Source organism: Mastigoproctus giganteus, chromosome 8 (assembly GCF_048544385.1).
Source record: "Mastigoproctus giganteus isolate SK-2022 chromosome 8, ASM4854438v1, whole genome shotgun sequence".
In the NCBI taxonomy this organism is placed as follows: domain Eukaryota; kingdom Metazoa; phylum Arthropoda; class Arachnida; order Uropygi; family Thelyphonidae; genus Mastigoproctus; species Mastigoproctus giganteus.
The window spans coordinates 59,517,866-59,545,670 of NC_143582.1; the positions used below are offsets into that span (position 1 = coordinate 59,517,866).

Genomic DNA, 27,805 nt, shown 5'->3' on the forward strand with positions numbered 1-27,805 from the left:
AAATTTTATTTGCTTGTTAAAATGTATCCATTACATTTGATTGTATTACAGTTGAATGTGATATTTGCAGATGATATTAGCAGTAGAAGATGTCAGAGAGTCTTAGAAGAGCTAGAAAATATAGATGATGATGCAGATCGTCATGGGATACCATTTGTTAAGATAGATGATGATAAACTGGCAGCAGACTATGGAATTGATGAACTTCCAGCACTTGTTTATTTTGAAAATGAAATACCCAATTTTTATCAAGGTATTGTATATTTTTTTAACCTTAATTTTTAATTTGTAAGCTTTTCATGCAGTATGCTTATCTATGCACAAATGCAATTTTGTATTTGTAGCAAATGCTTGATTTTCTGAGATAATAGAAAGGAAAGAAAAGCTTTTTATGCAGTTATGTACATTTCTAAGAAAAATTTTTAAAAATAAATTGAGAAATCACTTGTGATCATTGCACACACACCGATGAGTATATGGATATTATATCTTCTGTGTGTGTGTGTGTGTACAGATTGGTCCTTGTGAACTACCAGCCTTTCATTCATCATTTATTTTCATACTGTCCTATTTCCTGTTATTTTTAGTCATAGCCAGTGCAGTTCCTCTTTCCTCAAATACTCATTTCACAGCATCAAATCATTTTCCATGGGATTTCATTTTGGTGTACTTCTAAGCCTGTAATCCAACTATTGCCATTCATTTTGGCTTCAAATATTTGTTTAATTTAGTTCCCTTTGCATGCTACTATTCAGTAGCACAGTATCATTGGTATATAATAACAATCCAATTTTTACGTCTCCATCACTAAACTTTATCACTAACTGCATCCTTTATTAAATGGTCCTTGAAAGTTATAAAAAGAAGTGACCATAAGGTGCAGCTTTGTCTCACTCCAAATTTAACTTTAAGCTGTTTTTTAGTACTTCCTTTATAGATTTCCCCATCCTATCTATATGCCTGTCTCATCTTAAGTTTGTTTCATTTCCTGGATGACTGGATGTTTGTTACTCTAAGATTTTTTCTTATTCATTCATTTGTAACATATATTGCAGTTGCTTCTTTCTGTTGGTTCTGTTTATTTTTATTAAAACTTTATTTTTATTAAAACTCTGATTTCTGAATATTCTATTTTACAATGGTTCCTTTATTTTTTATCCAGGTCCATAGGTTAAAATAGGTTTAAAAACTGTACTATAAGAAATTGATTTATCTTTTGGTTAATTTGTTTTTCCTCCAAATGAATTTGGCTGACTTCCTACACTTTCTGCTGTACTTATTCCATATTGTATTTTTTTCATATCTAATTCTTCATTAAAGATTGTTCCTAGTTACACAAAATAACTCACTTCATTCAATTTTTAATCTCCAATTTAAATTTTTGTTATCTCTCCCAACTTTCATAATTTTTATTTTTGTGTAACTAACTTTCATGCAGAATTGTCTTCAACCTTTATCTGATTCAGTCAGAGATTCTTGAAAATTTTGAATGCTACTGTTCAATAGCACAGTATCATTGGTATATAATAACAATCCAATTTTTACGTCTCCGTCACTAAACTTTATCACTAACTTGTGGGCATCTCCGTAGCCAGGTGGGCAGGAGCAGCAGTGCATAGCACACGCTTCTTGATTAGACCGGGGTTCGAGCCCGTGACCACCAAATACAGAGGATGTGGAAAGGTCGGGGAATGACCACCGCATATCCCCGGAGCAATATAGCCTTAGTTGCTAATGCTCCTAAAAAAAAAAAATTAAATAATAATAATAATAACTAACTTGCATTCTTTTATTAAATGGTCCTTGAAAGTTATAAAAAGAAGTGACAATAAGGTACAGCTTTGTAATGCATTCTGTGAATTGCCTGCTATTTTTAAATGATAATTAGCTCATGACATGGCAGTCAGGTCTCAAGGCTTGTCTATAGTTCATGCTCTAAGAATTCAAAGTTTATGGAACCATGAACAGTCAATTTTTTGGCCATGATCTCAAAACAGCAAAGATCTGAACTGCAAGGTTCTCCTGTAACTAGAAATTCAGATAATATAGTATCTACCCAAGAAAATAATAAAATAGTGTGTTAAGATATCTTAACCCTTTATTTGAACTGTTTCATTCTTTTTATATAGGTGATTTGACAAAGGAGGAAGAAGTGTTGAAATGGTTGCTCAAACAGAAAAACTCTGATGAAATTGAAGATGTTACAGATAAAGTTCTGGAACAAATGATTAAAAAAGCAGATGAATTGGCAGTACTCTTTTGTAAGTGATTATTAATTAATTTTTTTTGGTGAATCTTTTGGTGTAAATTCATTAGTCAAGCTGTTATTTCTCATTTGATAGTGATACGAGTGTAACTATATTATGCCATTTGGTATATCTCTGTATACATTAAAAAGTTTTCCTATATTTATTCGAGCCAATGTGAGAGGAGGGTGAGGCAATTATGTCACTACAAATGCAATTTATTATTGACAACTGCCTCCATAACATTCGCCACCTTGTGCAAGTGAATCATTTGATGTTCCAATTTAACTTTTTTTGTACATTAATGAATATTGTAATTTGTAAAATAGTTTATTTTATAAATATTTTAAATATTTGTATAGTTTGCATATATATCAGTTAAATGTTTAATCTTCTTTTGGATGCAACAATATTCCTCATGCATTACAGAATCCAAACCAAAAAAGCCTTTTCCTAAGTGACCTATGAGAATGCAGGTGGTATTTTTTAGACCTTGAGAATGCTGCGCACAGGTAAATGATTACATAGGCCATTTCCTGATTAGATATCAATCATAGTGACAGTGCTTTTGTCTGGCAGCACGGGGGGGGGGTCTCCCCCAACTCCATGTTTTTTACTCTGTGTAGAATACAATACTCTGCATAAGGCCAAGGTGTGTGTGTGTTTTGTGAAGTACTAGTGTGGGTTTTGTTGTTCCTCTGGCCGCTTAGCCTGTGGGCCTGTGGAGAGCCAGCCATTAGCACCCCCTGTTTCTGTCACCACCCCAGGGAGGCAGGCCAGGACACATTAGAAGAGAAGGAAGCTCTGGCAGGGTGAACTGTAGGGTAGTCTAGGCATCCAAGGAGATTCCAAAAAAAAAAAAAAAAAAAAAAAAAAAATTTTATTGGAAAGAAGATAATGGGGAGATAAGAAGAGGGTGGGATAAAAGTGGTAGAGAACAGAGGGAGCAGTACTTGAGGCACCCGCCTAATTTGAAAGGGGACCTCTGGTACAGGATGCCTATCCTGGTTCAGAGGGTAGGAGTTGAAAGTGGGTGGTGGGGTGAGCCACCAAGCGAAACTGAGGTGGGAGAAGGGGATTGGGGGTAGGAGACTCAACCTCCCCAGGTGGTAGGAATAAAAGAACATAGGGAAAGAGATCCCTATGGTGGAGCTTGCTTTTTGCAGCTCTGTCCCACACTGGCCTGGGGGTTACCCAAATGCCCAGTGTCAGCATCCCACACCATGCAAGCTAGAAAAAGCTACAGCATGGTGTCAGCTTGGATAACCATGAGGCCCCTGAGGGCCTGCATAGCCATCAGTCTGTCTGGTTAAGGGTCTAAGATATAACATGCAATTATTAATAACTTTCATTTTCTCAACATTTACACAGTTTTACTTTTTATAGTTTTTTCTTACACACTTTCTATTTTCTTTTATATATTAGATTATATATCAGTGTGTTTCGACAGGTGTGTTTTTTACTTTTGACTTACTCCATCATAACTCTACATATTACGTAGAAAAGTGTGTGCGGGGGTTGGCAAGCAAAGCAAGCAGGGGTCAGAGCCCCCTGGTATGAAATTAAAATAAAGGTTATTATGACTTAGTGGCTGTATCACACAAATTTGCTTACTGTCATATGAGAGTGTTATATTGCTATAACATATATAAAAGCAGTATTAATTTATTTTTCTCTCCTGTTATTAAAATTTGACCATCGACAAAGCATGTAAAAGATGATAGAGATAGCAATCTGCATATACTCATTATGCTACAGTTTCAAAAGGCAGTACATGTTATCATTTTGAAACTGCATTTTAAAATACATGTTAAAGCTTACCAAATATACACAATGAACATAATATATGAGTTGAAGGCCTATCTTCCACATATATCAGATAACAATGTAAGAAGTGAAAGTTGGAACACTCTTCTGTTTGAAATTTGAAGTAAAAAATTATTGAGGGCAGTTTATGCTCTTTGAAGCACAGGCTAAATAATAGTGCAAAACTATATAGAAAATGGTAAACAAGGCTGAAGTACAGTAAATAAAATAGAACAAAGAAAGTAATAGGTGGGGAGGGGGAAGATTGCTATACATGATCTTATCCCATAACAGCAGATTATGTGGTTTTTTTGGCTGGGATAAAAGCCGAGTGGACATATTTACCACCAGAGAGTAACTTTACAGTGGCAGCAACAAATGTAGAAGTAGGAGGAAGACTTTGATTAGTCCATGAATTACCTGTGTAGGAGGTGCCTCCATAACCATGTGGGCAGGAGCAGCAGTGTGTAGCATGTGCTTCTTGATTTGACCAGGGTTCGAGCCCGTGAGCCACTAAATATGGAGGATGCAGAAAGGTCAGGGAATGACCACCGCATATCTCCGGAGCAATATGGCCTTAGTTTCTAATGCTCCTAAAAACCAAAATAACAACAACAACCTGTGTAGGATACCTGTCACAGCTTATACTCTCAGTAGTTAACATTTCCTGGCGTAATAGGGTGTGGAGCAATTCGTGCTCTCCATCAGAGTCCTGAGAGAAATACTACAGGGATTTGGATCCTGAACCTCTAATTCCAAGACTTAGCTCCTGACCAGGTCCAAAACTTTCTCCTTAAACTTATACTTCAGAGTTCACTAACTGAATTATTGAGAAATGTATCCAACAGTCTGGGTTTCCCCCATATCAGGGTAACCACAAAGGTCCTCCCTTTCACTTACTTCATTTCACATACAACCGAGGGGTGTGGGAATCAGTAATCAAAACAGCTGCCAGCACAGTATAAAGTAATATATTATGAGAAGCTGCAAATTTTGCCAGTTACTGAGAATGATGGGCTTCCCTCCACCCCACCTCAGATGTGTACAACTCTGACTACTAGTGGCGCCTCCGTAGCCAGGTGGGAAGGAGCAGCAGTGCGTAGCACACGCTTCTTGATTAGACCGGGGTTCGAGCCCGTCACCATCAAATACGGAGGATGCGGAAAGGTCAGGGAATGACCACCGCATATTCCTGGAGCAATATGGCCTTAGTTGCTAATGCTCCTAAAAACCAAATAACAAACAAACAAACAGACTACCAGTAGTTTACCAATATAGCATTAGTAGAGGCATATGATGCAAGAAAGCAAGCTTCTGCAGCATCAGCCAAAAAAAAAAAAAACAAAAAACCCCTCCCATTTTACCTTTCCATATGTTCCAAATGTCTGTCCAGCTTAGCCTTAAATTTATTTAAGCTATCAACTTCCACAACAAAAGATGGAAGTCTGTTCCACCAATCAACTACCCGCTGGCTAAAGGCAAATTTCCGCACATCTATCCTGCAACTGTCTTTCCTTAATTTGAAACTGTGCCCCCCCCTCAGGTTCTTAATCTGAACAAGAAGAAGAATCCCATCAGCATTCAGCTTGCTCAACCCAATCAGATCACCTTGCAGGTGCCTACTCTCCAGTTGCTGCAATTTGCAGAACTTAAACCTTTTTTGGTAAGAGCACCCCTTTGTTCCCCCTCACCAATCTTGTTGCCCTTCTTTGTACTCGTTCTAGCAACTCTACATCCTTCCTAAAATGAGGCCTCCAGACCTGTACACGCAGTGGTGAGCCATAGTGGGCTCACATGGGCTCTCGAGAGCCCATTGTTGAAGCTATTATTTATTTTACAAATTAAATCCTGAATTTAATTATTGAGTATCTAGAGTCGGAACTATGGTGGGGCCCCATCCCCACATTTTAATGGCACAATCGACCAGTTATGTATTTTAAAATTGCTTCATTTTTGAGTTAATTACAGTCGGACCTCTGTTTAATGAACTTATTCATAGCAAATTTTTTTGAATTCCCCTTGGTTTCTACGGTAACATTTAAAATAATTTCCATAGAACAAACGGATTACGATAGACAACTTTATGCGCATTGTCCTCATCTCTGGCCTTTAGGTAATTAGAAAGCACAAATTAAGGGTGAAAGGGGTTACCATCCCTTTCACTCACAACGTTAAGGGTGTCCGTAAAACCTATGCAGCCACATTCTGAGAAGTCGCGCTAGTTCATATGCTTTCCGGACAGCAATGGAGTTTTGGAGGAATTACCCCACTTTGTGCAAACATTTTGAATCAAAGTTAATTAAATATTCTGGATTATTAAACCACCTTTTCACGCTGGAATTTCTTAACGATTTGGCACTAATGATCGACATCCTGCAGGAGCTGTCTTACCTTTCAGAAGCTTTACAGAATCACTATGGTAAAAGCAGATAAATTAATTATTCTAACTATCAATGCTAAATTATGAAGCTAAAATTTAGAGCATGTTATGAAGTTGAAAAAATTTGAAGGAATCAGAAGTAAGAACACATTTAAAAAATTACCTCATGACACGTTATTAAGGATCAGTTGTTAATGCAACTGAGTAATTTTAAATTAAATAAAGAATATAATGATACTGTTGACTGAAAGAAATTTTAGACATATGGTACCTGGAATCATGGAATATGAAAGAACTTTCATCTCCATGGCAAGATGGTGAAAAACGAATAAGAAATTTATTTAAGCTTACTGATAAAATATGAAATAAAAATTAATGATTTTAGAGATTTTGTCGAAGACAGTTTATCTTTAAAATTGAGTGAAATTCCCACTTCAATTAAAAAAGCCAGAAATATCTTTGAAACCATTGTGATTAGCAGTGCTTTCAGCGTAATGAATAATATTGTATAAATGAATGAATAATGTTGACAGTTAAACACATTGCTGATTATGATGACCATACATCTAAATGGAAAACCATTGCTTAAATTTGATCCGGATCGTTAGTCAAATCATTCCTCTGTAATCATCACTCAGCTATTGAGCAAAGCAGAATATCGACAACAAATATTAATAGAGGAGTGAATTGTATATGGCAATTTTTAGAATAAATTTTTCTTGAATATTTGTATAATAATTTTTTTATGTAATCTTTGATTATTGTGTACCTTTTCTAGATGAGTGTATTTTTTTTAATTTTTTGTAATATTTGTTTTTATATTGTAGAATATTTTGTGATATGGGAAATATTTTGTGTTATTTTTTATTCGCAATATTAAAATTTTATCATGTTATTGTTGTTGTTATTTTTTATTTGGTTTTGAGGAGTATTAACAACTAAGGCCATATTGCTCGGGGGATATGCGGTGGTCATTTCCTGACCTTTCCGCATCCTCCGTATTTGGTGGTGACGGGCTCGAACCCCGGTCTAATCAAGAAGCGTGTGCTATGCACTGCTGCTCCTTCCCACCTGGCTATGGAGGCGCCTTTATTTTATCATGAAAAAAAAAAAAAAAAAAAAATGCATCCATTATATTTCCCTAGTTAAAAAAAAAAAAAATAAATAAAAGCGCAAATAAAAAAGTGGGGCGTTTACAGAGCATTCGTGGTAGATGGTTTTATGTGAATGTTTCCCGTTTCTGTTAGGTACAGTATTTTAATTTGTATATTGATTACGAAATAAAAAAGCTTTTGTATTGTAAATATTTTATTGAACATTTGCAAATTTTTATAATTTCTGGAAGACAAGATACAATGGATTTATGATAACTAAAGTAATTGATGTGTACCATCGATTGCAACGTATCTAAATGTCTCTAGAAAACAGCATCAATCCAAGTACTGACCTTGTAGTTGAAATGACATATGCAGCAGTTCGGGGCACCTAACAATGGAATGTTACGAAAATGCGAGAGACGAAAAAATAAATTGTTGATAAATATTTGTACTTTTGCAGTCATACTTACTTCAGGAAGTATGATTTTGACGTCATACTATTAAAAAAAATTCTAAAAAGTTAGAACTCCAGATACAATCGTATCCAGGTATCATTGTAAAGAGGAGGAGGCATTAGAACAAGAGGGCATTAGGATAACACCAGTCACGAAAAATGCGTCGCGCTCTAATCACACTACTAGTGAGTGCTTGGTGCAGAGTAGTAGTGTGAATGTGGGAAGCGCCTCTGGTGGAATCCTTCTGTGCATGACGTCACGGAAGTGACGTCATGCGCGGTAGGAATCCCCAAGGATGTTTCACATCTAAAGGTCGGTAAAACTGCGAGCCCATTGTTAAAATATTCACAGCTCATCACTGTGTACACAGTACTCTAGGTGTGGCCTGACCATTGCCTTGTATAACGGAATAATCACCTCCCTGTCCCTGCTAGAAAAATTCCTATATATCATTGGCTTGCCCTGGCAGCCTGTCTTCACTACTCAGCGAACTTCATATTTGACTGCACAATTACCCCAAGCTCTTTTTCACTTTCCACGTCCCTGAGTGGAGTACCACACAGTTGGTATGTTTCTCTTCAGTTATTGCTACCCATATACAGTACTTTGCATTTTTCAATGTTAAACTTCAGTTGCCACTTCTCAGCCCATTTGCCCAACTTATCTAGATCCAGTTGGAGTAGCATACTGTCTTTGCTGTTGTTAACAACCCTGCCAACCTTTGTATATTCTGCAAACTTGGACATTAAACCTGATATACCTTCATCAATATCATTGATAAATATACAAAACAAATATGGGCCCAACACCGAACCCTGGAAAACTCCACTAATAACATTTGTCTACGAAGAGCAGTGTCCATTGAGTACCACTCTCTGTCGTCTCCCACTCAACCATCCCTTTATCCATTGTAGCGATTTGCCCTTAATGCCATATCTCTTCAATTTGTACAGCAGTCTTCCATGTGCAACAGTATCAGAAGCTTTCCTGAAATCCCAGTTTATGATTTCAAAATTATTTTTGGCATTCAGTCACCACATGATAGTATCCAATCCAATTGGTCACATAAGACCTCCCTTTAACAAACCCATGCTCTGTCTTAACTATTACTGCAGTCTGGTAGATGATCCTGCAATGCTTCTTTAACCAGTGATTCCATTATTTTCCCCAGAACACAAATTAAACTAACAGGTCTATAGTTACTTCTGTCACCTTTTGACCCCCCCCCCCTTTATGAATTGATGATACATTTGCATTTCTCCAGTCCATGGGGACCTCCCCTGAGTCCAAGGAAGCTCTCATAATTTGGTTAGGGGTTTGCTAACTTCCTTTGGTGCCTCCTCTAATATAACTGGATAAATCCCGTTCATCTCATGTGCCTTTTTATGTTTAACTTCAACAATTTCTCCTCCACTCTCAGTTATTACAAAATCACTTAGCTCCCTGTTAGAGTTTGCTAAACTTCTGGCATTCCCCTCATTGAATAACTACTCATGTGTGAATGTAGATGGAAAATACTCATTCATTTTATAAGCTACCTGAGCATAATCATCAATATTTAACCCATCTGTGTTAAGTGGTTCAATCTGATTCATTCCTTTCCTTCTAGAATTTACATTAGTAAAGAACGCTTTGCTGTTTTTCTTTGCATCCTTTGCCAAAGATTTCTCGTAATCTGCCTTCGCCTGCCTAACCTTTGTGACTCGATTACAGACTAGTTTATATCTGCCATATAGTTCTTTATCACTTGATACTTTATATGCATCCCATATATTTTTCTTCTCTTCCACGAGCCTCATTAATTCATCTGACATCCATTTAGGCCTAAACCTTGAAGAGTATTTCTTAGTTGGAATGAAAAGCCTAGTAGCCTCCAAAATTAAGTCCCTGAAGGCTTCCCGTTTAGAATTCAACATTGGTAACATCATCAATTGATCCTACTGTACAGAATTTAAAAACTGCCTGAGACTCCTGTAGTCACCTTTATGAAAGCAAAAGCCCTTCCCTTTAGCCTTGATGGTAGTTGCATCTTTAAGTAATTCTCCCATCAGTACATTGTGATCACTGTCACTCAGTGGTTCCTTTATCTGCAAATTCTTAATGCATGAATAATCACTGCTGATAATCAGATCAAGAGTATTACTCCCTCTAGTTGCCCTTTGAACACGTTGCTGTAGAAAACAGTCATCCAATAAATCCACAGAAGTCTTGCTAGTGTGCGAGTGACCAATCCACAAGTTCCAGTCAATATCTGGAAAGTTGAAATCCCCGATTATAAGACATTCTGATTTACTGGCCCACTCGATTTCTCTGCACAATTGCTCATTATACTCATCAGATTCATTAGGCCAATAACACACACCAACTCTCATTTTTGCTTTTGCAGTGCTTATGTCACACCAAACAGACTCAACATCAATTGGATGCACTTCCTTAGATTTTGTGTTTCTTAACTAACAGCATAACTCCTCCTCCCTTCGTGTACCCATTGTACTCGCTAAATTCCATTTCTGCACTGCATATATTTCTGTGACACCACGTTTCTTATATTCCAATAATATCTGCCTTTGGTGTCTTGACTAGCACTTCGAGCTCATCAAATTTATTAACTATACTCCCAGCATTGGTGTACATGTAAGTATACATGCACCTGTTCCTACTCTTAGTTACCCTAACACAGCCCACGTATTTACTTGTTCCACTATGACTCCCAGCAGTCCTGGAAATCTCCATTACCTTGTTTTCTAGGCTGCTGCTCATTCTAATAGAAGCCATGCAAGAATCACTTTTGCCTCTGCCTGTGGCCACTAGTAAAGACCTTTTAGTCTGTGTGTGTCCTTTTAGCCCATACAGTATCTGTGTACAATACCTGTCACAGCTTATACTCTCAGCAGTTAACGTTTCCTGGAGTAATAGGGTGTGGGGCAGTTTCTGCCCTCCATCAGAGTCCTGAGAGAAATACTACAGGTGTATGGATCCTGAACCTCTGTAATTCCAAGACTTAACTCCTGACCAGGTCAGAAACATTCTCCTTAACTCTTATACTCCAGAGTTCACTAATTACATTATTGAGAAATATATCCAACAGTCTGGATTTCCCCAATGTCAGGGTAACCACAAAGTCCTCCCATTCACTTACTTCATTTCACATACAACCGAGGGGTGTGGGAATCTCTTATCAAAACAGCTGACAGCACAATATAAAGGTATATGTTACAGGAAACTGCAAATTTTGCCAGTTACTGAGAATGATGGGCTCACCTCCATCCCACCTCAGAGGTGTACAACTCTGACTGCCAGTAGCTTACCAGTGTAGTAAACACTGCATCAGCTAATCCTACCACTGACTGGGAGCCTGCATTGCTAAACATGTAAAATGAAAATTCACAATATCTGTTGATAGCCATGCTTTTAATATCAAGAGCTCTGAGATCTTTAGGCTCTCAATAATTCTTCGAGAGAGTTCCCAAAGAGAGCAATCCCTCCTGGATTGGGAGAGCATGTGCGTGGCTTATTGCAAGTTAATAATAATAATAATAATAATAATAAGTTCAGTGTTTCTTAGCTCCGACCTCTAATGATATTTTAGTGTTCATAATAAAATTAAAATTGTCATATTCCATATCATCAAAAAGATCAAGATCTTATCTCCATGATGGTTAATTCAGCTTACCAAAAAAAGGAAAAAGTGATTTAGTTTTATTTATTCGTTTTTGAATAATCTTAATTTTAACTCTCTATGCTGTGCTATTCTGTTTTTTCCTACCAAAGGACAAAGACCGTAGCTGGTCAGTCAAACCTCTTGCCAAGGTCAAAGCTACATGCTCCAGTTTTTCCTTTTTGCCCACTGGTTTGCCATCAGTACTGCCAGAAGCAAAAAGTTAAATTTAAATTATGCTCATGGACTTGGAAAAAGAACAGACCATTTATTGCCTTCATTATCTTGGATTGCCAGCATAGTTTCCTTTGGTTACTGACCCACTTCTGATTTTCCATATTGCCTACTGCTCCACTGTTTTGATTAAAAAATTAAATAATCATATTTGGAACCCCTTTCCCCATGTTATGCTATGGACCTCTCCCTTTCTTTAATTAATTACTAAATTTCTAGGTTTAATTCTGGGTGTCCTCAGAATTCTGATCCCCTGCCAGAACCCCTTTTCATCCCCCACCCTGACTGAGAGTTACACAGAGTCTGCAGAATCCAAAATTATGGATGTAGTACACAAGGCAAATCAAGTCTTTATTCAACTGGGAAGTGCAGACAAACATATATACTCCTACCTCAACTTAACAATGGGCTTGGACTAGATTGTGTTTAGGTACTGAGTTTCCCCTCCCCTGGTTGTGGTAGAAATCACTGTTGATAACCCTGACACCCCACAACTTGATCCCACATAGAACATTGAAATTCCTGATGGCAATCTGGTAATGCAACTGTCCGGCCTTTACAAACAAAAGAAAAACAGCCTTTAAATCCGTAACTAAAATTCACGATGCTTCTACTTTGAAAAGCATATTATGTGTAGAAAATAATATAGAAGAGGTCTTTCACTATCTAAAATTAAGGCTTTTATAATCAGATTTAAAAAGCAAAAGTCACTGCAAATCGACGTATACAATCAAACTCCCTCTCTCCATCAAATACTTTGTGAATAATTTTAATCAGGCAGTAATTTGAACTGCAATTGCAAGAGATCAGAGTAGAAAATGCAAAACTTTGGGAGGTGCATTATGGCCACAGAAGCCAATGTGCCAACAGCTAACAAACAACAACAAAGGTAATGTAAATTATATTGGCGCTGGTATCAGAAGGGTGCCACTGACAGTTCTTATCAGTTCTGTGCCAAGCTATTTTCACACCGAGGCTAGCTCGGGTGTCAAAATGGCGACAATGTTGAAATAGCCAACGAAATGGCACCCCTAAATTATGTCCCATCTGAATGAGAGCAGGGGGTGTGAAAATTAATTTTCACCAAATGGCATGTTTTCAGATGGCGATTCAAGCCTGCATGCATCCTTAAATCTGAGTGCATAATGCATAGCAGCATAGATCTATTTGCGGTCTAGAACATAACTTTGAAAGAACTAATCAAGTTGAAAGAACAAGATGATCTATAATAGAGCCACAGAAAAGGTTCGACAGGCAAAGGCAGTTTATGAGAAATCACTAGCAAACAGAGCAAAGAGGGGGGGATAAAGAATTCTTCACATATATAAATGCCAAGAAGAGCAGGACAAACCAGATCGGACCTTTACGTAAGGGAAAGGGGATAGTAATAAATACACCAGCTGCCATTGCAGATGAACTCAACAGTTATTTTGCATCGATATTCCTGAGTCCCTCAGGGCTCAGTGTTGGGTCCATTATTGTTTTCTGTATTTATAAATGATATTGATGATGGTATATCAAGCTTAATGCCCAAGTTTGCAGATGATACAAAGGTTGGCAGGGTTGTCAAGGACACTACTGATACTATGCTGCTGCAACAGGATCTGGAAAGGTTGAGCAGATGGGCTGAGAGGTGGCAAATGAAGTTTAACATTGACAAATGTAAAGTACTACACATGGGAAAAAGCAACCCCAGAGCAACGTATCAACTCTGTGGTACTACACTGACAGTGGTAGAGACTGAAAGGGACTTGGGGGTGATTGTGCAGGCAGATATGAAGTTCTCTGAGCAGTGCAGACGGGCTGCAAGAGTAGCTCATGGAGTATTGTCAATGATATACAGGAATTTTTCCAGCAGGGATAAGGAGGTGGTTATTCCATTGTATAAGGCAATGGTCAGGCCACACCTAGAGTACTGTATACAGGTCTGGAGGCCTCATTTCAAGAAGGATGTAGAGCTGCTGGAACGAGTACAGAGAAGGGCAACAAGATTAGTGAATGGAACAAAGGGGTGCTCTTACGAAGAAAGGCTTAAGTTTTGCAAATTAGTGTCTGGAGACTAGGCACCAGCGAGGTGATCTGATAGAGGTGTATAAAGCCTTGAATGGTTTAAGCATGCTCAATGCTGATGGGATTCTTCCTCTAGCTCAGAACAATCACCTGAGAGGGCATAAATTCAAATTGAGGAAAGACAGATGTAGGATAGACATGCGGAAATTTGCCTTTAGCCAGCGGGTGGTTGGTTGGTGGAACAGACTGCCATCCCTTGTGGTGGAGGTTGATAGCCTAAATAAGTTTAAGGCTCAGCTGGACAGGTATTTTGAACGAACAGAGGGGTGAAGTGGAAGTGGGTTTTTTTTTTTTTTGGCTGATGCTGCATAAGCTTGCTTTCTTGCATCAAATGCCTCTACTAATGCTAATGCTAATGATATTTACAAATGAAAAGCCTTTTGTGGCAATGGGAAATTGTGGGAGCGAAGTTAAAAAATATGTAATTAATGATATTGAAATTTCGCAAGATTATTTAATGAAAAAACTTTCGAGCCTACAGACCAGTAAAGCTCTTGGAGTTGATGGAATATACCCTATAATCTTAAGAGAGGCGGCAAGCGAGTGCATTGAACAGTTGAGGCTAATTATGCGAGCATCACTATACTCTGGGGAGATTCCCTTGGATTGGAAAAGTGCCAATGTATCTCCCATACATAAGGGTGGCTCTAAAAGTGAAGTTGGAAATTATCGACCTGTCAGTCTAACTTCAGTAGTAGGGAAAATCATGGAGGCAATGATCAAGGGTGGAATTCAGGATCATTTGGATCGAATTGAAATTCTCAAGGATACTCAGCATGGTTTTGTAAAGGGAAAATCATGTTTAACAAATCTGGTTCGCTATTTCGAAAGGGTCACTCATGAGCTGGATTTAGGGAATAATTTCGACATTGTTTATCTAGATTTCAGCAAAGCTTTTGACTCAGTCCCACATGAGCGGTTGCTTTATAAGCTGGAACAGGTTGGAATCATTGGGAAAATCCTTAGATGGATAGAAGGATGGCTTCAGGGCAGGAGGCAGAGGGTTGTGATAAATGGCTATTCCTCAGATTGGGTTGATGTAAGAAGTGGGGTTCCCCAAGGATCAGTATTAGGACCACTGTTGTTTTTAATTTTCATAAACGACATTGATGAAGGGATAGAGGGCGTGATGTCTAAATTTGCAGATGATGTTAAAATTGGTAGAGTAGTTAATGATCACTGTCAAGCTGAGCTTCTTCAGAGAGACCTAGATAGACTTCAGGAATGGTCAGAAAAATGGCAGCTGTGCTTTAATCCAACAAAGTGTAAGGTATTACACCTGGGAAACAGTAATCCCAAAAAAACTTATTCACTTGGTGGAGTTCAACTAAACCCAGTACTGGAGGAAAGGGACTTGGGTGTTACGATACGGTCAGACATGAAATTCTCTGAGCATTGTAAACAGGTTGCGAGGAAGGCCCATGGTGTCCTATCGATGATCTATCGAACTTTTGCAAGTAGAGATAGGGACGTGATAATCCCATTATATAAGGCTTATGTTAGACCACACTTGGAATACTGTGTTTAAGTATGGAGACCGCACTTAAAGAAAGACATTGAGCTTCTTGAAAGGGTGCAAAGAAGGGTAACTCGCCTGGTGAGATCGGCAAAAGGGCGTCCTTATGAAGAAAGACTTCGAATATGTGGGTTGCAGAGTTTGGAAACTAGACACCTTAGAGGAGATTTGATTGAGGTGTTTAAGGCTCTGAGAGGCATCAGTAAAATGGAGGAGGACAAAATTTTCAAGATTATAAATGATGCTAGAACTAGGGGACATAAATTCAAGTTACGGGGGGGAAATGTTTAGATTGGACTGCAGGAAGTTTTATTTTAGCCAGCGAGTTATAAATTACTGGAATAAGTTGCCTTCATGGGTGGTAGAGGCCGACAGTTTGGGGAAATTCAAAGGTCATCTGGATAGTACTTTCGGGTAAGGGAAGTGCATAGGATGATAGGTTTAATTTCCTTTTTATTTATTTTTTATTTTATTTATTAATTATTATTATTTAGTTATTTATTTATATCATTGTTTTGTTCGGATTTTTTTTTTTTTTTTTGGCTGGTGCAGCATAAGCCATAGGCTTTCTTGCACCATGCGGCCGTTACTAATACTAATCAGGCGACCACTTCATCAGCGCATGCTCGAATGCATCTTCTGCTTCAGGTTCCATATTCAATTTGAAACGTTGTAGACGAACATTTTCCAGTGAATTCTGTCTCTTGCTTTGTGAAATAGTTCTTGTGTCGTAAGACCTCCCTGTTCATTCTTTGATGCTATCAATCCACTTTTTTCTTTGTCTTCCTTTTGCTCTTTTGCTAAAGGCAAAAGAGCAAAAATCTTCCATTGCAGGATTAGTCTCTGCAGGTCATATTGTGGGCCTCTTATAATATGCCCGAGGTAGGCAGTTTTTCCCTTTGCAATTATAGTTAGTAGTGTCCTTGTGGTTCTTGCCCTCTTAAGGATTTGCTCATTGGTGACGCGACCTGTCCACGGAATTTTGGGTATCCTCTGAGCGTCCACATCTTGAAGGATTCCAGTTTCCTGATTTCCACATTACCCAGGTCTCACATCCATATAGGAGAGTGCTCCATGTGTAGCATTTGACCATTCGATATCTTTTCTGGAAATTCACTTTCGTGTCACAGAGGAAGTCCTTAAGATTCTTAAATACCTCTTTGGCCATACCAATTCTGCTTCTAATTTCTGTGCCTTGATCATTATTATTTGTAAAGATCTTCCCTAGATATTTAAATCTACTCACTTGTTTGATGGGGGTTGCCACAGTGTATTTTTATTCCAGGCAAGGTGTTTGGTTATGACCATAGTTTTGATCTTTGGCATTAATTGTTAAGCCTGTCCGCTCACTTGCTGTTACCACTTTGTTGAGGAGTGTTAGTAGCTTTTCTTCTGAGGTTGCAATGAGAACAGTATTGTCTGCATATTGCAGGTTACTGATAACTGAACCATTATCAGTAATTCCTTCTTTAGAATCTTGTATTAAATCTATAATGGTTTCAGCATAGAAGTCATACAGCATAATCAAGAGGACTTTCATGGAGTGGCTTGTGAGGCTTATCCTTTTTGGTATGGGAATAAAGATGGATCTCAGAAATTCAAGGGGTAGTTTCCCTCCATTTAGGATATTATCAAAAATATTGAGGAGCTGTTGTTTCCCTCTTGATCCGAGGCATTTGAGCATTTCGACTGAGTTGTTATCAATGCCAGTTCTTTGTTATTTTTCATTAATTTAATTGCTTGCTCCAGTTCTTCCATCAGAAAGTCTTGATGTTTGCCTTCTGTTTGGGTGTTGTTATTTCCTAGTTGTCTGTTGTCCTCGCAGTATAGTTCCCTCGATTTTCTTGCCATCTAGCCCTTTTCTGTTGTTTGTCCACAATTTCCCTGTTGTTTTTATCCAGAATGTGGTTTCTTGCATGGTCTTTCCTGACATTGCATAGTTCCCTCACTTCTTTGTGGACTAGATGTTCCTTATGCTCATTTTGCAGATATTCAATCCTTTTACCTCTCTCCTCCATCCATGTCTGTTTAGTCTTCCTTATTTCCGTTTTAATCAAACTGTCACACATCTTATATTTTTCTACATCTTCATTCTTAAAGTTTTTCCTGTGCTCCATTATATCTAGTATCTCTTTGGCTTTCCTTTAGGCCCATCCAAAATTTCTGCTATAATGTACTGAATAAGCTAGAAGTTATAAATATTGTGTGTGAATATGTAGGTTTTTGTGCTTGCTATGTAAATAGGTAATCATGAATATTGTGATTTTAATTTAAATAAAACAACAAAAGCCCAATTAATTTTAGACATGCCATCATTGTAATCCATTTGCTATATGGAAAATTTTCTTTGTTCTACAGAAACTATTTTAAATGTAATTACCAAGAGAAATTCAAAAAATTCGCTAAAAAGAAAAATTCACTATAAAGATCGTTAAACAGAAGTCGGACTGTATTTACTATTATTTATTATGGTTTTACCAATTATTGAAAAAAAGGTGCGTAGCCACAAATTTGCCAAGGGCACCAAAAACCTAGCTACGCCAAAAAACCTAGCTACTCTGTTTGTATTATTCATCATTGTTGAGAACATAATGGTACTGCCAAATTTGCACCAAACATGGAAGCAGACCTTTTGGGACATCTTCAGAACCAAACCGTAATATTTTGGAATATTACGGTATGATTAAAATTCTTGAATTAAAAAAAGTAGATGTTTTCATTTTTCTTACTTACCAGTAATGAGTTACTTCTTGTTTCACAGATGATGAAGGCAAAAAAAGTAAAAGAATTCTAACTGCACTAGAAGATATCGATGATGATACAGATAAATTAGGCATTCCTTTCGTTAAAATTGATGACAAAGAGATTGCAGCAGATTACGGAATTGAAAAATTTCCTGCTATGGTGTTATTTGAAAATCAGGTACCCAATTTTTATAAAGGTATGCATAGTTTTTAATTGGAAATTTCTTTTTATTTTAATTCATATTTTAGATTCATATAACTGAACATATAGCACGTTTTAATGATTTGAATTGGTTTTTTGAAATTAAAGTGGCTGATTCCACTAACCAGTGATCATGTTAACCAGTGCCTACTTATTTCACGTTGTGGTGGGATGGGCTTATGATTGTGTCCGACCAGACAACGTGGTCCTTCCTCTCTTAGCCAATATCAGCATTTGTAAATGTGTTGGCCACGTGTCTTGCTTTTGTATATTTTGGTTGAAATGATTTTTTGTGTTGTGCTTTAATCAATATATTAGTTTTAATCAATTTTTTAAATCAATATGTACAATTTCCATTATAAAAATCACCTCTTAGAGAGATAAATAGCTTAGTTATAGCAAAAATTTCAACTTCTGAGGCCTTGAAATGAATTACCAAAAAAACAATGTTATTCGGTTCACATTATGATATTTACATGATACGATGTCTCTGGAACGGATTAATATCATAAAGTAGGGGTACTCTGTATTATTGTATCTAGTATGGCATAATCAAAATTTATTTTGTATGAGCTTCAGGCAAATTTATAATTTCATAATTGTAATATTCTTTTCTTTTTTCATGGTCATATAATTGAGGCTTGTGTAAATCTAGTTTTGCAGTCTATTTTATTACAGTAGCTATTGCTTCATTTAACATATTTTGAAAGCCATCATCTATTCTAGATTCTTTAAAATATTCATTTAATTCATCTAACATTTTTATGATCGTTGGTACTGACGTATTTAAATTTTGCATCGATTTGCTAACAGCATTGATTTTTGATAATATATAATACCATATTACAAGCGAACAAATAGATGTATAAGATTTGATTTTTGCTTTAATGATTTAGCTATGAAAGATTTAGATAAGAAAAAAAGCCCTAGGATTTACGTCCATAATTTTTTTTGAAGGCCATAATGTTTTCCTCTCGTGTTGGCTGCATTATTGTAACTCTGGCCATGTATATCATGTATGTTGATATTTTCATTTAAAAAATCCATTACAAACTCTGTGAAACCGGCACTTGATTTGTCTTTCACGGCATAAAAACTTAAAAAATGTTCTTTAATTTCAACTTTTTTGATCTCATCATTTAAATTGACAAATTGCACAACAAAAGTTATTGTTCTTCATGGCTTACATCTGGGGTGGAATTTGATATGACAGAATAATATTTAATAATTTCATTTTGGATTTTACTTGCAAGGTAATGAGGCATATTATCTTTATTCTGTTGAATTCTATTTACATGCTCAGCCATAACACTATCGAATTTGCATAGGGTTTCAGTTAGTTTTAAAAATATTGCAATTATTGTGGTCATATATAATTTTTGGCAGGCCTCCGTAGCCGAGTGGGCAGGAGCGGGAGTGCAGTAGCACACGCTCTTTGAGTAGACCGGGGTTCAAGCCCCTGACTGCTGAATACGGTCCATCTGCCATCCCGCACTGGACCAGCGTGGCAGATTATGGTCCATTTCCCTCAGCATGAATTGTTGAGGAGGCTTCCACCCTGCAGTGGGTTGATAATGGCTGCACTTTACTTTTTTTTTTTTTATATAATTTTTCCCTATGCCCTCTTAAAGCTAAATTTTGCCCTGCGAAGTATTGAATTATATATATATATATAATTCTCTCAATTACAGATTTCCATCTATTTTTCTCCAATTTTATTAAATTTTCGTTAAAGCTATCAACTGTGGTTGCACTTTTGATGTTCTTTTTTAAATCTATCCAGGATTTGAAACTTTTAAAATTCCCGAAATTACCGAAAATTAACGAAATTACCGAAATTTAAAATTACCGAAACATTTTTCACATCTCTCCACATTCTGTGACAGATGTTACAATCGTTCACCCGTGGGAACTACTGAATGTAGTAATGGTAGCATTATTATAAAGCTTACAACAAAAAAAATAAACCGAATTTTTAGCTTTTGAATAAACCAACCAATTTTGTTTGTTTTTTGTGATTACTTAAAGGTTTGTGGTAGTAAGTTTTTAAAAATGATCTATTATTTTCACTTTTAATAAAAATAAAATCTGTTATTTGTATTAGCCCCTTTTGAACCAAAAAATATTCTCATTTTCTCTATTAATATATTTAGCCATAAACCAGAATCTTCAAAATCGTCAACTTGTGAAATATTTTTGCTATTACATTCATCTCTTCCAGCTTCAATATTTTGTGTATTGATCGTATCATCTACAAGTGATGGTGTTGGCATATTCTTAAAATTAGAAGGTAGCAAATTTGTAACTGGTTCCGAGGCTTTTGATGAGGTTGTACAAAAATATTTAGATAAAGGACTCGTCATTTTTTTAAATTCTTCTTCTCTTGCTAATCTCTTTTTCTATAAGCAGTTCCCGATAATTTATTTTTGTGAATCAAATATTTTATTATATATAATATATCTAAAAATTAAAATAACATTAGCAAAAAATTATTAAATGACTTTTTCATTTTTTACTCTAAAATGCTCGGCATATTTTATATCTCCTTTATTTGAAGTCAAAATAATATAAATTTTGTCAAAAGTTCATTAGAAATGTAAGAATTTAAATAACATAAAAATCTTTTAATAAAAAATGTGTTATAAAGGTGCAAAAAATAAATGTTTGCATGAACTATTAAAAATGGACACATAATTTTCTACCATATGATACCAGAGCACTACCATGACCTTGAAAGGGCTATCTAACCAAACAAATGGCTTTTCAAAATCATCAGAAATGGTTTTCATGATTATATCATTAACTGTTGCAAGAGGAATTATCTGTTCATATGTAAACACATAATTTGCTTATGAAATTTCTGTATTTCAAATCCGAACAGCATGTATAATATATTTTTACATTTTAATAAATTTAATATTAATACTTTTATACCAAAAATCAAAATAAATAAATGTGCATTGAAAGAGCTTTTGAGCCTCACTGATCAAACAATAATACATTATTTCCTATTAAAACATTAAATTTAATCTAATTTTTTGTTAAAAAAATCCTCAATTGGGTATACATTAAAAAAATCATTTTTACAATAAGAGTTTGAGATTAAAGTAATAAAATTTAAAGATAACAGTACTGTATCTTGACGTCACTCTATGAATGGTGAAAAATAATTTAGATACAGAAATGATGGATTGTATGTGAATAGATGATTTATTTCTGTTGCCTTTGAGCAATGTTTACAGAAATTAATGTTGGCTCTAGTTTTTTTCTCAATTTACAATGTGGCATCAATAAATAGAATAATAATAGTTTTAAAAGTACTTACCTTTGCACCACTGACGATACTATTCAAAATCGCTGTTATTAATAAAAATTTATGCACCAACCTACAATTCAGCTTCAACGTTCATTATCGAATAACAACTAATGTATACACAGTGGAAAATCTTAGTGGCATGCCACTGCAATTCAATGAGCAAAACCACAATGAAGTAGCAACTCAATAGCTGGTCATCACCAGTGATGCCAATCTTACAGATTAGCATCACCGGGATCCAACACTCACAGCCTAGATTCAAGGCTAATATCAATGGAATCTGGTATGTTTACCGTGCACTGTTGACCCGTGGAAATTCGGAATGGGGGATCCTGGTAGTTGAGGGGCCCAGCTTCAACACATGACTTTGGCCCCTGCTTTTGACAAGACAAAGCAGGGGCCAAATGGCCCAGCTAGGATCAATCTGCTAGTGGGTTTGCCTGCAAGAGTCAACCGTGTCAATGCTATGCCCCCCCAGCACTGATGCAGTCCCTTGTGGTTTGAGGGACAGGATTCGGGTGGTGGTGCAGGTATGGTGCCTAGGTAGCCCTGGCACTGAACCAACACAAAAAATAGTATGAATCATGATAAACTTATTTCTTCAGTGCCCCCAATCCGATCCCTATCTGCAAATACTGATGGAGAGACAGAAAGCGGTATTGCTGCAAAGAGAGAGCGAATAGAAATACCATCAGGGCCTGTCCCAAGGTTTTCGATCACTCACTCCACCAGCAAAAAACCTATTGGGAAAATGTCGCATTTTTTTATACAGAAAGGTTTAGTGAGGTTAGCAGTTTGTCCTAAATTAGTTAAGAGGCTCTGTTCTGGAGATCTCTTAATTGAAACAAAAAAATGACATGCATTCCGAGCAACAACTTTTGGAGGTAACTCCACACAGAACATTCAACTCATCAAGTGGCGTCATTTCAGAGCGGGACCTTCTCAAGGTTACCAAGGAGGAAATCTGCTCTGAACTAAAACTATAAGTAGTGATTGCCGCTAAGAGAATTTCTGCATGTGGGAATGGGAAACTTGTTCCCACTAGAAACATAATCCTGACATTCAATTCACAGACATCTCCTAATGAAATTAAAGCTTACTACATCAACTGTCCAGTGTGTCCATATGTTCCATATCCTTTACAGTGCTTTAGGTGCCAAAAATATGAACATTTGCAAATTTCCTGCTGTGGAGGCCTTGCATGTGCTCGATGTGGTGCAAAGGACCATGAAACAACATCATGTTCAGCTACAAAACCCACCTGCATTAACCCACCTGCATAAACATACTCACAAGCATGCCAGAGGTGGAAAGAAGAAAAAGAAATTCAACGACTTAAGGCACAGCTGAACATACCATATCATATCAGGAGGCAAGAAAAGCAGTGAAACCTAGAAATATCAATAAACACATCTATGCCCAGAAGGTAGCAGGGAGAAGTTCCGAAATCAGACAGAAATGGCCATTCCTCCAAAAGAGTCATTCGCTCCCATCACACGTTTCCTCTTAAACTCACAAAAACCTGCACAGAAAGATCAACCAGCTGCCACGCCTGTATCTGTACCTCCTAATGCTCCACAAGTAACAAAAGCAATTGCCAGAGAATTGCCCTAGTACCCAAGAAAATATGGATGTTGAGGAGGAGGAGTTACAAGATGATTCAGTCTTGGAACTCTTTGCTGAGGAGGAAATGGACACAGGACAGCATCCATACTTCCCCAAAAGAGATAAATCCAAGACTGAGAAAAGTAAGCCTTGGAAACTGCCTGATGCACCAAACACACCAAAATAATGGCTAAATTACTACAGTTGAACTGTCATGGATTCCAGCAAAACAATGGTGACATCAAGGCCCTCCTGTAAAAGCATGATCCAATTTGCTTTTGCTTACAGGTGACATACTTGAAGGCTTTCCTTTCGTAATATTACCGTCATTTGTAAGGAGAGAACTGGGAAAGGAGTGTTGCTATTCTCCTAGGCAACTGTACCCTATTTCAACCTATTCTGCTCTCCACCAACATAGAAGCAGTAGCAGTTCGCCTTACGGTAGGGTTCTTATTAACAGTCTGTTTGGTTTATTTGCCACCTGGGGCTGACATCTTGCAGAAAGACCTTAATGATCTCATTGTGCAGCTGCCTACTCCTGTCTTATTCCTGAGGGATTTCAATGGATATAACATCCTGTGGGGTAGTTTAGCATTAGTAGAGGCATATGATGCAAGAAAGCAAGCTTATTCAGCATCAGCCAAAAAAAAAAAAAAAAAACACCACTACTCCCATTTCACCCCTCCGTTCGTTCGAAATACCTGTCCAGCTGAGCCTTAAATTTGTTTAGGCTATCAACTTCAACAACAAGCGATGGGAGTCTATTCCACAAACCAACTGCCCGCTGGCTAAAGGCAAATTTCCGCACATCTATCCGACATCCGTCCTTCCTCAATTTGAATTTATGCCCTCTCAGGTGATTATTCTGAGCAAGAGGAAGAATCCCATCGGCATTGAGCATGCTCAAGCCATTCAAAGCCTTATACACCTCTATCAGATCACCTCGCTGATGCCTAGTCTCCAGGCTCTGTAATTTGCAAAACTTAAGCCTTTCTTCGTAAGAGCAACCCTTTGTTCCATTCACTAATCTTGTTGCCCTTCTCTGTACTCGTTCCAGCATCTCTACATCCTTCTTGAAATGAGGCCTCCAGACCTGTATACAGTACTCAAGGTGTGGCCTGACCAATGCCTTATACAAGGGAATAATCACATCCCTGTCCCTGCTAGAAAAATTCCTGTATATCATTGACAAGACACCATGAGCTACTCTTGCAGCTCGTCTGCACTGCTCAGAGAACTTCATATCTGCCTGCACAATTACCCCCAGGTCCTTTTCATTCTCTACCACTGTCAGCGTAGTACCACAGAGTTGATACGTTGATCTGGGGTTGCTGTTTCCCATGTGTAGTACTTTACATTTGTCAATGTTAAACTTCATTTGCCACCTCTCAGCCCATCTGCTCAACCTTTCCAGATCCTGTTGCAGCAGCATAATATCAGTAGTGTCCTTAACAACCCTGCCAACCTTGGTATCGTCTGCAAACTTGGACATTAAGCCTGATACACCATCATCAATATCATTTATAAATACAGAAAACAACAATGGACCCAACACTGAACCCTGAGGAACTCCACTAATAACATTAGTCCACGTTGAGCAGTGTCCATTGATTACCACTCCCTGTCTTCTGCCACTCAACCATCCCTTTATCCATAGCAGCAATTTGCCTCCAATGCCACACTTCTCCAATTTGTGCAGCAATCTTCCATGCGCAACAGTATCAAAAGCCTTTCTAAGATCCAAATATATAATATCAAAGTTATTCCCTGCATCCAGTTCTTTTGTGACTACATCATAGTATCCAATCAAATTGGTCAGACAAGACCTGCCCTTAACAAAACCATGCTGTGTCTGAGCTATAACTGAATTCTTGTCCAGATGATCCTGCAGTGCTTCTTTAACCAGTGCCTCCATTAATTTTCCTGGAACCGAAGTTAAACTAACAGGTCTATAATTACTTGTGTCAGCCTTTGATCCTCCTTTGTGAATTGGGGTTACATTTGCACATCTCCAGTCCATGGGTACTTCCCCTGAGTCCAAAGAAGCTCTCATAATTAAGGCTAGGGGTTTGCTTACTTCCTTTGCTGCCTCCTTTAATATAACTGGATAGATCCCATCCACCCCGGGTGCCTTTTTTATGTTTATCCTCAACAATTTCTCCTCCACTTTCCTCTCAGTTATTAGAAAATAATCTAGCTCACTGCCAATGTTTACTTCACCTACGACATTCCCCTTCCTGAATAACTCCTCATGTGTGAATGTAGATGCAAAATACTCATTTAGATTGTTAGCCACCTGAGCTGGATCCTCAACTGTTGAACCATCAACATCCAGTGGACCAATCTGATTCATCCCTTTCCTTCTTGAGTTTAAATAGGTAAAGAAATCTTTTCTGTTTTTCTTTGCGTCCTTTGCCAAGGATTTCTCATAATCTGCCTTTGCCTGCCTAATCTCCTTTGTGACTTGGTTACAGACCAACTTATATCTATCATAGGCTTCCATGTCACCCATTAATTTGTATGTATCCCATGCATTTTTCTTCTCTGCCATATGTCTCATTAGTTCATCTGACAACCATTTAGGCCTGAACCTTGAACAATATTTCTTAGTTGGTATGTAAAGCCTGGTAGCTTCCAAGATTAGTTCCTTGAATGCTTCCCATTTTGAATTTGCTGTTGGTAACATCATCAGTTGGTCCCACTGTATAGAATTTAAATACTGTCTCAGACCATCATAGTCGCCTTTACGAAAGCAAAAACCCTTCCCTTTACCTCTGATGGTAGTTACCTCCTTGAGTAAATCCCACTTTAGCACGCTGATCACTGCCACCCAGTGGTTCCTTTATCTGCAGATTCCTAATGCATGAAGAATCACTACTGATAATCAGATCAAGAGTATTACTCCCTCTAGTTGCCTCCCGAACATGCTGCTGTAGAAAACAATCATCCAATAAATCCACAAAAGCCTTGCTAGTGTGTGAGTGACCAACCCACAAATTCCAGTCAATATCTGGGAAATTAAAATCCCCCATTATAAGACTCTCTGATTTACTGGCCCATTCTATTTCCCTGTACAGTATCTTATTATACTCATCAGAGTCATTAGGCCTATAGCACACTCCTACTCTCAATTTTGATTTACCTATGCTTATGTCACACCAAACTGACTCGACACTGCCCTGTCCATCAATGTCGACTGGCTTCACTTCCTTGGATTTTATGTGTTTTTTAACTAATAGCATAACTAATTAATAGTGCTGATTTTAATGGAAGGGGACGTGTCATAGAGCATATGCTCACTGACAGTGAACTTTCTCTTCTAAATGTGGGAACCAATACCTTTTTCCACATGCTTACTTGTACATTCTATGTCATTGATCTCTCTATATGCTCCCCCCCTCTCTCCTTCCTTCACTCACTTGAGCAGTAGAGGAGAATCTCTACAGAAGTTCTCCTCTACTTCTCTATCACTTCCCCATGATAACCAGTCTACTTAATTGGATGCTGTGTCCATCTTTTAGGTTACCACGATGGAAGATTGAACAGGCTGACTGGAATGCCTTTCAACATCTAGTAGACTTTAACATTAGTACAGTCAGTCAGGAGCTTTACAATAATGCAGTGGCATATATCACAGAATAGATTATCAGTGCACTGCAATTACAATTCTGAAAACATCTCCCCAGTTTCCACCATTTCCAAAACCTTGGTGGAAAGATGAATGCACAGCAAGGTCAAGGTGTTAAGGTGTGCCTGATTTAATTGCAGTTTCCAGGGTTCTCCCTGTATGCTACTGTAGAATCTGAAAAGGCATAAGGCCAAGGCTGGCAAGTTTATATATGTGGGTTTTTAAGTATGTGTTATGTTGAGTGCCATCACCTGTTAACTTTGCAGCCAGGGGATGCCTGATTCCCTATCCCCTGACTCCCAACCTTGTCCATATGGAGGCATCACAGGAACTACTTTCTAGCTGAGACTCTTACTGGGGCTATCAGGCAAGACTGGGAGCCACAAGGTATTGAAGGAAAGGAAAAGGAATTTAGAGGGACAAGTAAGGGAGTAGGAAGGAAAAAAGTAGACAAGAAGAAGGCAACCTGAAACAGAAGAACATGACTTAGATAGAGTAAAGTAAGAAGTAAAGGAGTATACTAGTGGACAGAAAACTATCTATCTCTGTACATAGGATAACTGATCCTAACAGTATCACAGTCAACTTAACTGGTATAAAACCCAATTAAACAACAAAAAATATGCGAAATGTGAAATGTGTGCTGAACTTTCTAAAACAGAATATGATCTAGTCAAGGAGGATGTCTTTGTGTGTGCTGGATGCCCTATAGTGTCAAGAAATTAGGTGCCAACTCAGTGTTCTGATAGGTTTTTATGAGAGCTTGAGGTGTAGGGTAAATGCTCTCAAATAAATTAATATGAGGGGCCCATCAAGCTCCCAGCTGCCCAGCTCAACGGCAAAGCTCA

General features: G+C 37.6%; 1 protein-coding gene across 1 annotated transcript in view; it reads left to right on the forward strand.

Moving 5' to 3' along the window:
- Window positions 1-27,805, forward strand: part of LOC150081560 (uncharacterized) — a 710,435-nt gene that overhangs the window by 194,819 nt on the left and 487,811 nt on the right. Inside the window, exons 6-8 of the mRNA XM_090380128.1 lie at window positions 71-253; window positions 2,130-2,261; window positions 18,224-18,403. Of these exons, the coding sequence (XP_090236254.1) occupies window positions 71-253; window positions 2,130-2,261; window positions 18,224-18,403 (495 nt within the window). The remainder of the gene's footprint in view (window positions 1-70; window positions 254-2,129; window positions 2,262-18,223; window positions 18,404-27,805) is intronic.